The sequence below is a fragment of the Arachis hypogaea genome, chromosome 16 (genome assembly GCF_003086295.3).
Source record: "Arachis hypogaea cultivar Tifrunner chromosome 16, arahy.Tifrunner.gnm2.J5K5, whole genome shotgun sequence".
In the NCBI taxonomy this organism is placed as follows: domain Eukaryota; kingdom Viridiplantae; phylum Streptophyta; class Magnoliopsida; order Fabales; family Fabaceae; genus Arachis; species Arachis hypogaea.
In genome coordinates, this window is record NC_092051.1 from 1,965,689 (window position 1) to 1,981,165 (window position 15,477).

General features: G+C 29.0%; 1 protein-coding gene across 1 annotated transcript; it reads right to left on the reverse strand.

Annotated features, from left to right (window-relative positions):
* Positions 1-4,492: 4,492 nt before the first annotated feature.
* LOC112758454 (serine/threonine-protein kinase Nek4) lies at positions 4,493-8,860 on the reverse strand. The gene is made up of 15 exons (XM_025807132.3): positions 8,427-8,860; positions 7,952-8,072; positions 7,789-7,855; positions 7,545-7,610; positions 7,413-7,459; positions 7,258-7,303; positions 7,074-7,154; positions 6,947-6,989; positions 6,750-6,799; positions 6,575-6,656; positions 6,428-6,477; positions 6,180-6,253; positions 5,872-5,923; positions 5,313-5,771; positions 4,493-5,156 (listed from the first exon to the last, which is right to left on the reverse strand). Exons 2-15 carry the CDS (start codon positions 8,035-8,037, stop codon positions 4,653-4,655), a joined length of 1,707 nt encoding a protein of 568 aa, XP_025662917.1. The 5' UTR covers positions 8,038-8,072; positions 8,427-8,860; the 3' UTR covers positions 4,493-4,652.
* Positions 8,861-15,477: the final 6,617 nt, after the last annotated feature.

Consider the following 15,477-nt stretch of genomic DNA (forward strand, 5'->3'; position numbering starts at 1 on the left):
CAGGGACAAAAATATCCGCGGAACAAAAAGTTAGGAACAAATTATAAAAATATTTTAAAAAATAGGTCCTTTTCTCTATTTGTATATATTTTAAAAAATAACTATAATATTTTTATTATAAAAATAATTAAAATATTTTTATTTTATATATATATTACACAGGTACGGATTTAAGGGGAAGCAAGTAGTGGCTTTGGCCCGCCAACAAATTTTAAACTCATATACTATTATAATAAATATATTATATAGAGTAAAATTTTATAGTGTAGCAATAGTAAAAAGAGTTGATATTTTTTATGTATTAAGGTTTAAATTTTTTTACATGCATTTATATTATTTGTGTTTATTATTTGATTTAGAGTTTTTTTTTATATTTTTTTAAAATTAATTTTAACATCTATAATCATATAAAAAATACTTTAATATTATTTATAATAATATTATTCTTTTTCTAATTTTATTTAGTTGTGTTTTATTATTTTTATATTAATTTTTATCCCTATTATTATATAAAAATATTTTAATATATTTTAAATTTATATAACAAAACTGTTAGTGTAATTAATTTATATTATTTTATCTCATATTTTTTAGTGATATAAAACATAAGAATATAATTCACTGTTAGATAAATACTTAATAAACAAAATTAATTAACAAAATATTTAAAAATAGATAATTTTATATTTTATTAGATGTAAAATCATAAAAGAATTATGAAAACATTATAAAGACTGAGATAATTTTTTTTTATTTGATAAGTATTTATTAATTTTTTTAATTAAAAAACTAATTATAATTATATTTATTATTAATTATATGATATTATATTTAATTATATAAGAGTTTAATATTCGACCCCTCTACTTTTAGATTCATGGATCCGTCCCTGTATATTAGTTATTTTCTATAATAAGGGTATTGTAGTAATTTTTTATAAAAAAATATTAATTTAGCTCAATTCAAAGTTTGGCTTATCAATTTTTTAGTCAAATTAATTTGTCTGGTCTAATTTTGACAAAAATAATACGGTTTAATCGATTACATGTGTTAAATTTTAATTGTTAAAAAATATCTTTTAAAAAAATATTTTAAGTGTCTTTATGTGAGTGGCTCCCATTTTCTATTCGACCGATCAATGATTAATTCATTGCGAATCTGAACTCCATTTAAAAGTATGTTACTGACTAATATATTACTGTATGCATAAAACGGACTTTAAACTCCAAACACTTACTTAATCGGATAAGTGAACTTACCATTGGTCAACTCAAATTTCCCTCCTATTTATTTTTAATAGATACAAAATATACAAAAAAAAAAACTCTTTTTTAATGATACAAAGAATGAGAGGGAAAAAAAAAATATTTGTATAGATTTAAAAATGAAAGACATTCAGTTTAATCTTTGTTTTTATTTATCTTTTGATTTAGACGTAAGTCTAATGCCTTTTCTATAATTTATGAGTGTCGTTTAATTTTTTTGTATGAATGCAAGTTGTTCTTCTGTCAAAAAGGATAAATGTTTTTTTTTATTCATCACTTTTAATATTTAAAATATAAAAGAATTTTCAGTAACTTAAATCTTATGTGGAGTTAATCAATGTATTTACAAGATGCAAGTGTAACTTTGATATTCATCATATTATCTCTGTAGCTTCTCATAATTTTCTGAACCCTAAGGAAGTATAAAGTGTGTGTGTGAAACAAGAGGCTTGGCTTTTCGGTTTGGAAGCATTAGAGTGTGTCCTTCATCACTACTGACAAAAGTTTCAAGCTTTATTCCTTTTGCCTCATTTTCTCCATGATAATTGCTCCCTTTAGATTTCAAATGTGCTTTGTAATTCTCAACAGAAATAAAACATCTTTTCAATTTTCCCCCAAACAAGTCACCTTCTTTTTTTTATTTTTTTTTCCTCCTTAAGTCAAATTTGTGCTACTCTTTTGGACCACTATCTAAGGAATATATCAAAGTGAGACCAACTACTAACTAATGGGCTCATTTTTTTTTGGATATGAGAAATGTGTGTGTTGTGTATTACTGTGGAAAATGTGGGTGCTAGATATGGATATGGGAACAACTTTTTTTAAAACAAAGATGAAAAAATCGAACTATCTGATTTCTTTGTAAAAAAAATTAAGCTTACTAATCCGATTAGTGTGGAAGAGGAAATTCAAAATTTGGTGAAGGTAATCGGACCCTCCGATTTGTATTTAAAAAAATTAAAAAATTTGCTCTGATTTGTGTACTCCAAATTTTTTTAATTTTTTAAATACAAATCAGAGGGTCCGATTTTTACTCCTGACAACACAGTTACGTAAAGCACTTATACACTCCATATTTGCGTTCTATACCATTTCCCTTCCCACATCTAAATTAAAAAGTGAACTAATGGCAACTCTCATTTCACAAAAATGTTATATAGTTTATCTTTTCTAATTCTTTTCTTTTATTTTTTTTCTTCTACCCCAAACCTTCCTTTTTCTTTATTTGCTTAGTGCTTACTTTTTTCTTTATTTACATACCCTAGAAAGAAGACCTACCCATGCAAAATTTGCAAGTTTCCTATACACAGATTAATTTTCATGATTTGTTCCCACTTTATAGGTCAGTTGCCCAACGCACTATTTATAGCTAAACTATCAAAAAAGCTTGAAAGGAATGCATCATCTACAAGGGAAGAAACTTATTCTATAGATGTTATAATAATGCAATAATATGGGGTTATATATATATATATATATATATATATATATAGTTATAATCATGGTAGTGTATGATGTTACTTTAATTGATGTGCCATGTGTGCATGGTTTAATTAAGCCAAAATTGTGTGTGAATGGAGGAACCAATCATGGAGACTTGTGCTTAATTTATTTATAATATATTAAAGAAAAAGTAGATAATCAACAATATTTTTAAACAATGTGTGAACAATGTAAATAATAAGGTTAAAAGAGTAAATTAATCCTAAATTTAATTAGTAGTATTAAATTAAGGCGTAATATCTTTTAGTTAAAATAGACAAATTTTAAAACCCGTTATTTATGTTGTTTAAATAAATCATTGGTTAGCTAGCATTGGTAACTTAGCACTAAAATGAAAGATTGACATATAATCCACTATAGTATTTACCACATGTAGCATAGTAGTGAAAGTGATAACTTTTTATTTATTCACTTCCATGTTTCATAATCATAATACAATATTTTTTTTCTTCCCTTTTTTTTTCCTTTTAAGGTGATTAAATGATAGGTTATGCTACAAAAATTAACACTACTTAAATCTAATTTAAGAAATAATTATTACTTTTACACTCAAATAACAGTTACATGCATGCATATTGACATACATGCATGCATGCTCGACGACTCTAAATTTTTATGTTCATGTCATATAATTTTCTATGTATGGATCAATTCTCTTTCAACTTAGTGTGATATAAATATATAATCTGGTTCACGTTTTATGATGAAGTTAGTCTCATATTGTTTAGAGATAATTAAAGCTAATTAGATAATTAAGATAGTCTTCATATATAGCTTAATTTCTAAGATTAATTAACTTAAACTTAGAATATCGGAATCTATGTACTAAGTTGTACAAAAACGGACCACCAATAATTTATAATGGCACGAAATTAAAGTTGTGACCGTTCTATGCTATTTACTGAAATAATTCAGACTAGGCAGTAGGGTCTGAAATTCTCAAAGATATATAGGGGGTTTAGGGGAAGAGATTCCGTTTTGAGACTGCAGATTCTCCGATTTGAATGATGAGAAATTGACAGTAGAGGCTTTCCAAAAAGACAAAGGTCATGTTGGGATCATACATTTATCGATCTATGTATGTGTCTGCATGCATGCATGCATGCATGCTCATTGCCTACTTAATTGGAGTTGGTGATGGACATGTCTCCATCACTTCTTAGTCATAACATATTCATATCATGCTTGTACTTTCTGCTTCTCCCTGAATAATATGCCAAATCAACAACCAAGAGAGAACCTCCTTTTAGGACACTACTCAATATATACTATAATTTTTAACATTCTTTAATGTTGAGTAACTGATGGTGAAAAATAATAAATTGTGTCCGTAATAATTGGTAAATAATAATTGAGTAGCCAATGGCCTAAGCGTACAATGTGTACAATGGACTAAATTTTTGGTCTATGAATAAAATGAACATCACCTATATTATCCAGAATAATCATCCAGATACCAGGGATAATAAGCATCTCATGTCATAAAACCACTTATCCCAAAAGCTTAAGCTGATTTTGGGGTTCACCAAGGATCAAATTCTTCACCTTTCGGATCTAGAACTTTAATACTATATCATGAAACCACTCATCCCAAAAGCGTAACCTGACAGGACAATATAACACTAATGGTCATATCTCTAATACTTCCTAAACCTCCATTGTACACATTGTACGCTTAGGCCATTGGCTCCCTGTACTTATTCATAATAATTGTATCTTGACTATTATAATTAAGTGCACCCAGATTTGTTTGTTTTATAAATATAAATGTACAAGCATGGATGTCATGGAAAATTGGCAATGCAAAAAAGAGAAAGCACTCTATTGATGTACACTGTTCTATGGCAACGATGATTGATCACATTTGACAAAGATAAGAAAAGCTTATAGAAGAGTTTGTTTGAAGCTCTTGGCCAACCAAATAGCTGTTTCTCTTGGAGAAACCTTCTCAGGCCCAAATGGCTTCAACAAGACTCCAAGTTCATCAAACCTGTGTTGTTGTAGCAGCCTTGCACTGAACTCTAGCAGCCCCTCCAATGCCTCTGCACGTTGCTGCAACGACGAGGTGTCGAATCGATGCTTATGATCAGCAGAGTGTTCACTGTTGGTGTTGTGGACAGTGGCTTTGTCCACAACCTGGATCATGCACTTTTCCTCGCTCGTGGTTATTATTGATGTTGGTGATGGTGATGGTGATGGTGATGGGCATGTTACTTTGCCAGGGAAGAAATGATCCTCATATGAGGCCAGAGGGAACTCTGCAATCTTGTCGATTCTCGGAGTGTTAACCGAGACATTGGGAGACTCCACACATTGGAGAAGGCCAATGTTTGCTCTACTTGGTGGTGGAATTGATGCTCTGCGGATTGCTGCATTAGGCATTGGGTGCTGAAAATAAGAAAATGAAATCACTAATTAATGCAATTTGACATGAGAAGTAAACATATATTAAGTAAACATATTTGCTATATGTATCATATGATATATGATAATACTGGAAAATGAATACCAAACTCAGATGAATGGAACTAATTCAATTCTTACTGTCCTAGATGGAGTCATTTTCTGGCCTCTGAGTGTGGCAGAAGCCTTAGCAGTTCTCAGTGTTGAAGGTCTCTGAACAATTGAGGACTTTCTAGCTTTTGATGATTTATAAGTATTGCATTTGTCAGGGACACAGCCAATAGATAGTTCATAGAGCTTCTCTTTTGAATAAGTGGATGATGATCCAATTGCTCTTTGGGTAGAAGAACACTGAGATCCTTGTTCATCAGTTCCAGAAACACTTGGATTCAAGGACCTGTTGTTGTCACTGCTTAATGACAAGCATTTGTCTTGGCCAGAAAGAGAAGAAACAGATTCTGGCTCTATGAACCTACTTCTTGCATGGTTTTTCTCATGCCATTGAAATGCCAAAGTACTACTACTTCTGGGGCTACTTAGTTGTAGCTGAATTTTTTGAATGTAAGGCTGAAGATGTGGATGATTCAATAACTCACCAGCCTGTCAAAGATAAAAAGAGAGCCACCATAAAATCTAAAATATGCATTTAATCCGGAATTCTGGATAGATGCAAATAAGTACAAGAACATATAAAACACACCGTTGGCCTAAGCTCTGGATTTTTCCGTAGCATGCTTTTCACAAGCCCTCGGCTGAAACAACAAATATATCACAATAAGTCACACAAATCAGTATCATGCAGCTGAATGAGTTCCACAAACTAGATTGGAAATATAATGATTTTATAAAGAACTAGTGAAATTGATAAATGTCTGATATATGCTGTTCTTACATAAACCAGCAGTTCATAATGCATATAGGTGCTGACATATAAGAATATATGATAGATAAACAGGTGAAAAGGGATGATGTGTCAAAACAACTACTGGAGGGAAAGATTGGACTCACAAAGCACTAGAGTATATAGTTGGAAGTGGAGCCACTATAGACTTGTTTATTTTGTTAATCAATGCTTGTATATCCTGCTCAGATGAAAACAGCCAACATATATTAGTCATTGATTTTATGCTATGCTCCAGAGTCCAAACATTAAAAAAAAGTGTTAAATAGTGAAAACCAATAAGCCATAATATCATGTATGATACAAATATGACATAAACCAGTGGCAAACATCACTTAGGGTAGTAGTAGCTTACAAAAGCTTTAAAAGCTGGCTTGTGAGCAGCCATTTCATAAACACAGCATCCTGGAAATATTATAATTCAAGGCATAGGCATTGTCAAATTAAATTTAAAAACCATATAGAATATGTAATCTCAGAAGAACAAAAGAAATTAAATTACCCAAAGACCAGATGTCTGACTTAGAACCATAAGGTATGTCAGCAAGAAGCTCAGGACACATATAAGTTGGCGTCCCAACAACCTAAATTTAGATCCACAACACATGGTAAATTATCAAGACAAAATAAAAAAGCTGAAACAGCCACGGAAACAGTATTATGGAAGTGTCACTTACTGAGGAAGCAAGATCATCAGATGTCAACATTTTAGCAAGGCCAAAGTCACCTGCATCCGAGAAGCATAACATAAGATTAGCATATATGCTACAAAACAATGCACAACTTTTGGAAAAATCTACATAAAAATAAAATAAAATAAAATACTCTTTTCTTTTCTTCTCCAGTAAAAGAAGAAACAACAATACTGGTTTACCTAGACGGATGTCTCGATCTTTTGTCAAGAATATATTTGAACACTGAACAGAAGAGGGTAAAACATCAGCACAAGCTGGTCCTCAACTTTCTCAGATATATTATTGAACTTTGAAAGTTCCTTTTACCTTGACATCTCGATGAAGTATGTGATTTACATGCAAGTAATCAAGTGCCATCAGCAGTTGAACAAGCCACTTACAAAGTTTCTGTGCATAAGAGTTTATATAGATATCAGTTAGTTGATACAGTTAATTGATGAGAGTGGGAATAAGAATGTAAGAGTATCCATCAGGGCTAAGAGCGACCAACCTCTTCAGGAAAATGAACACCATTAGCCTTTTTTATAGCTTCAGCCCTGTAGAACAGAAACAGATGATTACAAAGGCTTCATAATTGGATTGTCTTAATAAATGCTGTAATTTCACTTCCTCAAACACTTGAGTTCAGTGTGAATCATGGCTTACATATCTCCTCCTTCACAATAACTTAAGACAATACATACAAAACAACCCTGCAAGGGAAGAATATGAATAGTTCTGTTAGTAAATCTACCAAACATATATAATGCAAGTTCTGATTGTCAAGAAAAGACTGACCCTTTCTACCCAGGAATCTTTATGCTCCACTATAAATGGATTTTGAACTTTAGATATAAGCTCCATCTATAAACCAAGGAAGAAACACATCCAATCAGCTTAATTAAATTTGAAGGACATCATCATTTCCAGATTCTATGTATATAAAACTACAATTCACATATAAAATTGACAAGAATGAACAAGAATAGGCTTAAGGATCAACTCTAAATTCTCAAGCATTTCACAAATGTAGTGAATTTACCTCCTGATGGGCAGACCTTCGGGCTCTGTCAGTCTGGCGAGCAAGGCGAATCTTCTTGAGGACATATCTAAAGCGCAAGGATATGACATGAATATATGCAAACAACGAAATAACATGTTAATTCTCAAATCACATTGAAGATATGGATTGGAATGATCCTTACTTTTTCTTTTCATGCTTGTGCTTGACAAGAAGAGCAGAACCAAAAGCACCTTTGCCAATCTGTTCCAGAATTTCATACTGCTCCATTTCACTCTACCTCTTACAAGTCAGAGTAACACTACCTGTAAATATTATTACTAGAAAAAGTTAAGTTCAAGAATTCATTGCAGCAACTAGTATGGCTTTAAAACCATGACCTAACATATCAAAGGTGTATAATGAAGAGCTTCAAAATTCAAATCTTGTTGGTTGGTTCAAATGACTTGCCACTTGTTTCATTTAATTGAGGTTTTAAATGCACCAAACTTGAACCATACATCAAAGTGCAATCACTGAGCAAAGAAATTTGCATGGTTGCCGACAAGATTTTCAGCTGAAGCAATCAGCATTCATTGTTTTCCCTTCTAAGAAATTAAACAACTGAAATCTGGAAACTAAGACGGAATTAAAGAATGCAAATGGATGCAGAAGAGTACCTGAATTCATGAAAACATGATCTGGCTAAGCAACATAGCAATTTTCAGTTCTGAATTCTGAGGAGTGAGTGAAGACTATTGGTGGCGGTTACTAACTTATTATCATAGCAATATAGTATGATATACGGTACCGTATGATATACGTATTAGTATTTAAAAGTTTAACAATGATTGTTAGAAAAGAGAAGGCGGCAAAACAAAGAGGAAGGGGAAAAATTAGAATGAAGGCAAAAGCGACACCTCAAATTAAAGGTGCATGGATATAACGTATTACATAATTACGTTACACCTTTTTCTTTTCTTTTAATTCGTAGGTATTAATCTTAATCTTATTTGATAAACAATTATAGGTTAGGAACTTTCCTTCTTCTGTACTCTGTCGTTTATAAACAAAACATCAAAGAAATAATTAAGAGAGTAAGCATATCAAAGACGAGTATTAAATAATCATACAGCTACTCCTACTTGCCACTTTAATTTAGGGTAGTATAGTACTTTCGCAGTTAGGTTGTCCATATCTTCGGTTTAGAAAATAAATTTGCATCTCACTCGTCTAATTCACCCGTCTTTATTATGACAGTAACTACTCATTACTAATAAGTAATTAGAAGGTGGGGTTCTCTGTTGACTGTTGAGGGGTCAAAACAAGCAGGTGGCTGAATAGACCTGAAGCCCATTAAAGGCCCAAATTGTTGGGTTATGTTGAGGCCCAATAAGGAGGCTGCTTGGGTAACGTTGATGCTACACTGTTACACTACATTGGATTAAATTAGGCCTATATATCGGTCCAAACAAAATTAGGCCCATATGTCTTTTAGGACTGGGATCTAGGCCCATACTGACCAAAAACTTCTGCTTTTTTTCGAACTACCCTGGCAGGGGTGAACGCGGATCGGATCGGATATTGCCAAAATTTCGATTCGATCTGCACTAAAATCATCGGATCGGGTCGGATCTAATATCCCCATTTTTTAATGTTGGATCCGATCCGCACATTTGCGGTTCGGATATCGGATATATCCGAAAAACACAAAAATATTTTTAAAAACTTATTTTTATTAAAAACATATCAATAAAATTCATTTTTTCTATTCTTTTAAATATATTTACTCTTAAAATAATATTAAACATACTTTTCTTAAATAATAAATTAAAATAATACAACATATATGATAATTATTAGTTGAAATAAAACATAAAAAGAATATTTATAAAATTGGATCGGATTCGAATAAACGACGCGGATATGCGGATTGGATCCGATCCATAAACACCCCTATCCTAGCTTCTTAATAAAATTGGCTGACTTCTGTTGTTGACTTGTTGTGTTGTATATTTATAAGATTTATATAAAATTTATAAGTATGAATAATATAATTTTCACCTTTTAAATTATTTTTATAATTAAATTAGACTCTATTTAAAAAAGAAGTTCATCATTTTTTTTAATTGTAGAGTGGCCTTCACTTTTATTCTTTTCCTCACATATACAATAGCATCGAAAATGAATATCCTATTGCATATAATTATTGTTTAATAATTTATATATATGAAACAAAAATAGGGCCTACGATAAAGTAATGAAGTGCCTTAAAGCACAAAAAGTTCTTCTAAAAGGGACATGAAATTATTTAACTAATTAAGCATTAATAAGAAAGTAAGGGAATAGATGAAGATATATATGAATAGATTAAAGTAAATGATGAATTGGAAAGGAGGTATATATCTCCATTAATGGGTGACCAGCCATGTGTAGTGGCTGATTCTCCTTCACCTTTTGTGATGAATTATATTCCCTTAATTAATTGCAAATCATATCAGTGCTCTCTTTCTTAATTAGATCCTGTTTGCTTATTTTCTGAACCAGATTAGTGGTGGGTAATATACCATATTTCACATTATTGTGCATGTGCATGTGCATGCACCTAATCCTATATATAATTATTAATTAAAAAATTTTATTTTTAATTCAGGAAATTATTTGATTTTGGTTAATTTTTTTGAGAACTACTCAATAAAGATGTTAAAAAGATTTTTTTTAATAATTAAAATTAACATATATAACCGATTAAACTGTGTTATTTTTATTAAAATTAGACCGGACAAATCAGTTTAACCAAAAAACTAATAAATTAAATTTTGAATCGATTTAAATTAATATTTTTTATAAAAAATTATTATAATATTCTTATTATAAAATATATATATATATATATTAATTTTAAAAATTCTAAATTCTAATCCTATGTGGACAGAGAAAAAAGGCTAAAATTTAAGATTTTTAAAAAATTAATATATAATATATATTTTAGTTATTTTCTATAATCGGAATATCATAGTTATTTTTTTATAAAAATAATATTAATTTAGACCAATTTAAAATTTGATTTACCATTTTTTTGGTTAAATTAATTTGTTTGGCTTAATTTTAACAAAAATAACATAGTTTAATCAATTATATGTGTTAAATTTAAATTATTAAAAAATTCTTAAAAAAAACGCTTTAAATATTTTTATCTGAGTGGTTTCAATTTCTTTTTCTATCTCTAATATATAGAATGTTATTATGTTAGTATTAAAAGTGTAGTATTTGCATAATTTACTTCATTAATTTAGATTTTTAATTTATCATATATTAAGAGTAAAGCTTTGCACTTTTTTTTTTAAGTTAAAAAAAAAAACAAAGAGCGAATCCGATCGTTGAAATTTCTTCATAAAAAAGAAAAGAAAAAGGTGTTTTTATAGTTAATGAAAAAAGAGTAGTTATGAAATGATGAATGATCACGTCAATACTCCTGTTAAAATCAGAGTTGAAATATAAGACAACTTTAATAATCACTATTTAATGGTATAGATCAATAGCAATTTTAACTTTTTCTTGCACTAAATAATCCGAAGAATGCTTCCACTATTGTCGACTGTCCTCTTTTCCTCTTTTATCTTAAGAAAAAAGTGCACAAATAATATTACATAAATTTTAGCTAATCCAATATATTTCCTTGTCAAAACTTTTCCCTTTTCCATTAAATTAATTAGGAAAAAAAATCCTAAATGACCTTAACAATTATTTCGAAAGACAATAAGGTCTTTAACAAAAAAAAATCTCAATTTGGCCTTTGAGATTTATTTTTATAGGACTAATTAGTCCTTGTGCCAAAAACAGTTAATGTTATTTTTTTTTGAACAGTGACTAATCAGTCCTAAAAAAAATATCAAGGACCGGATTGAGTATTTTTTTTTGAAGCCTCATTATCCTGTCGAATAATTATCAAGGGCCGGGTGGAATATTCACTCAATTAATTAATTAATTTAGTATAGTTGAATCGAAATTCTATTTAAAAATTTATTTTTAGCCAATAAATTATTATACGTATAAAATAAAATTTAAATAAGAATAATTATCTAATAAGAATAATTATTTAAAAATTATACTGAATAAAAATTTATTAAGAATAAAAAAGTCTGATCTAAAATTATTATTGGCCAATTTGAGTGTTTACTGTATTATGAGAAACATTCCTTTCATTTGGTCAATCCTTAAATTGCTGATAAGTCCTAGTGTCATCTATACACAAAAGAATGTTACTTAACACATTGTGAAATAAATGAAATAATACTTGTCAATATATATTGGGCTTTAATTTCGCCCTTTTTTTCTTCTATATATTATTACATTATTGCATTATTGATCATCATGAATATTCCTTTTGCTTTAATTTGGTCAATCCTTAAATTACCCAAATCTATCATCAAACCTCAGCTTTATTTGTTTATAAATAATATTATTTGAATATAATTTCGTGAGACGACATTATGGCAATCAATATACTTATATTGATTATTAATAAATAAAAGGCTTATTAGTTATTCTATTAATTATTATAATTATAGTTAGACCCTTTTTTTTCTTACTTTTTTTTGTTAAAACTATGAATTTTTTTTTGAAATATTTGATTTTGTCATTTATATAAGATGAATGGTTGAATATTATAGAAATGAATAATATTTTAGGATAAGAGAGATTTTAAGATTATATTGTCATAAAATCACTTTTTTTAAAAATTTAAATTAATAAAAAAAATGTGTATGATTATATGAATGATTATATATCAAACATATCTCCTTAAACAAGAATCTTTTAATTTTGGATTTACTTGAATTTTTACCTAAACTTTTTTTATATTATTTTTTCTCTTTAGGATAATAAAGATTAAATTTTTAATTTTTTGATCATAGAAATTCTGATAATATATCATAAATTTACTTTTTCAAAAAAAAACTGAAGATAAAATATATAAATGACTATATTTCTAACACATAAAATTTATACTTCATTTTATAATAGACGAGAATATATATACTTAGGTACAGTCAATTTTACTTGAAGTTAATAGGAGAAAATCGTTAAATAATTTAAATGATTTGACTAAATAATTTTCATCTAACGACTCAGTTCAACTTCACGTAAAATTAACTGTACCTAAGTTTTTACTTTATAATCACACAATAATATTTTGATTTTTCGAAAGTGAAAACTCAGGTGCAGTCGACTTTACGTTTGATATCGTTTGATGATTTGATTGATTTGACTAAATTTTCATCTAACGACTCTCAACTATCAACTTCAAATGAAGTCAATTGCACCTGAATTTTCATCTTTTTCGAAATATTATGTACGAATAACTTTTTTTATATGCACAAGACAAGGTTGAACGCTGGATGTAATAAGAGGATAAAACAGTTAGGATAAAGCTTAAGAAACCTGGCATCTCTGACCAAAGTTGTTGATGTTATTATCAACTAGGGTCAATAATAGTAAATTAGTAATACATAGGTAGGATTGATGACGTAAACACAGTTTTGTCCATCTTATAGAATAATAATGATGATGATAACATTAATAGTGGGTGCATTTGAGCCACAAGCTAAGGCATGTGTGTGTGTCCCCAGTTGCAACAAACATGGAAAGTCATATTAATAATTCAAAGTTGAATATCTTTGTGTCATCATGTATACACTCTTTGAGAAAATTGGAGGTTGATCACTATTGCTTGTGGTTCAATGTAATGTTCTTTATGTTACTTCAAAAAAGTGTATCAATAATGCATAGAAAAAGAGATAGGAACACACCATATAATATGGAACAAGTCAACTCAAACCTGTTAATTAATTAATTAATTAATCTATAGTGTATACGCCACCCTTTTCTACATATATCATGCATCATATATATTTGTCGTTTATTAATTCAGATGTGAATTCTAATACGAATATATTAAGATATGTAATTATAGTAATGATGTAAATATTATTAAAATTAAAGTTATATTTTTTTTTATATTTTAGTACATATTTTATATAACCAAGTGTGAAACAATAATTTTCAAACATATATATAAGCAAGGGTACCACGCAAGGAAATTATAATTAACAAAATAAGTTATTTAATTTGGAACTTAATGAGTAGCTAACAGAATAATGCATAGTTTATATAGTTATACGTGAATGCTATCCTATATTTTCTAAAGTAACATGTAAGTTATCTTTTCTGATGTATCATATTTTTAATTGGATGCTTATTTTAACCTGAGTTATCTTCTCCACTCTTTCGTCGTCTTTGCGCCTCCCTATAGCATCACCATTTCATTGGTGTTTTGTTTTTCTCCTCAAATCATTCTTCTATAAATGGTATTCCAACTCTCTCTAATTGCTATTACTCCTCCTTACTCCTTCGTCATCGTCATTAGGCCTCATCACCGTCTCATTGGATGTCTTATTTTATCTTCCCAAATCATTCTTCCAGGAAAGGTACTACAACTCTCTCTAACTGCGTTTACTCATCCCCATTATACTCCTTCATCGTCGTCGTTACGCCTCTCAAACATCATCGTCACATTGGGTGTCTTGTTTTCTCTTCCCAAATCATTCTTTCAGAAAAGGTACTCTAACTCTCTCTAATTGCGTTTACTCCTCCCCACTCCTTTGTCGTGGTCGTTGTGTCTCCTAAATATCACCGTCTTATTGGGTGTTCAATTTTCTTCTTCTGTCAGACTGTCACTGTCTTTCAAGATATTATTAATTCTCATAAGATTAAAATAACTCAGGTTAAAATAAACACCTAATTAAAATATGACACATCAGAGAAAATAATTTATATGTTACTTTAGAGAAAGTAGGATAGCATTCACCTAGTTATATACATTACTTAGAAGGAAAAGGTCAAAAACAAAGGACTAACATATTAACATATTATTATTTGTATTAAAGATAATCAATCATGTGTATTTTTATTTATTTATTTATTTTTGCAATTCACACTTATAGTCTGACATGTTTGCTTGATTGAATAATTATAAACATAGTGTATAAGCAATACCTAATGTATTTAAAGAATAGGGCATAGCATTATTTAATTTTGCATTCTTCTTTCAAATTTTAAAGAACAAACAATTCTAATGTCTATCAAATAGATATAGGAAAAGTCTAGGAGCCAGCAACTTTTGTGTTTTCTGGCCAGCACTTAACCATCAAAATAAAAGTGAGTAATTTTTCACTATTAAATATAATCTCACACCATTAAAAACATTATTGATGGCCAATTAATGGTTACAAAATACCACAATTGCTGACCCCTAGTATTCCTCATAAATATATTCTTTTTGAAATTTTCCTGTTATATCTTTCGGTTGGCACCAACATACATGGATGGGAAAAATCAAAGTAATCATTTAGATATATCTCTCTACTGTATCGTATATAGATACACAAAGATTGTTTATCAGAAAACTGTTTTGACCATCAAAATTTTATTCTTTCAAAAAGTTGTTATATCCCACAAGATTCTTTTAATGATTTTGTTGACATATATACTCTAATTTCTTGAAACTTGTTAACTTGCATATCTGAATAACTTATTTTATTTATTATTAGAGATATAATTATTTATATTTTTATTATTTAATTTTTTTAAAAAATTATTTTATAATATAGCTAGTATTAAAATTTTTATGATTAAAATATCTAGAATTTGATTTTTGTTAAATTAAAAAAA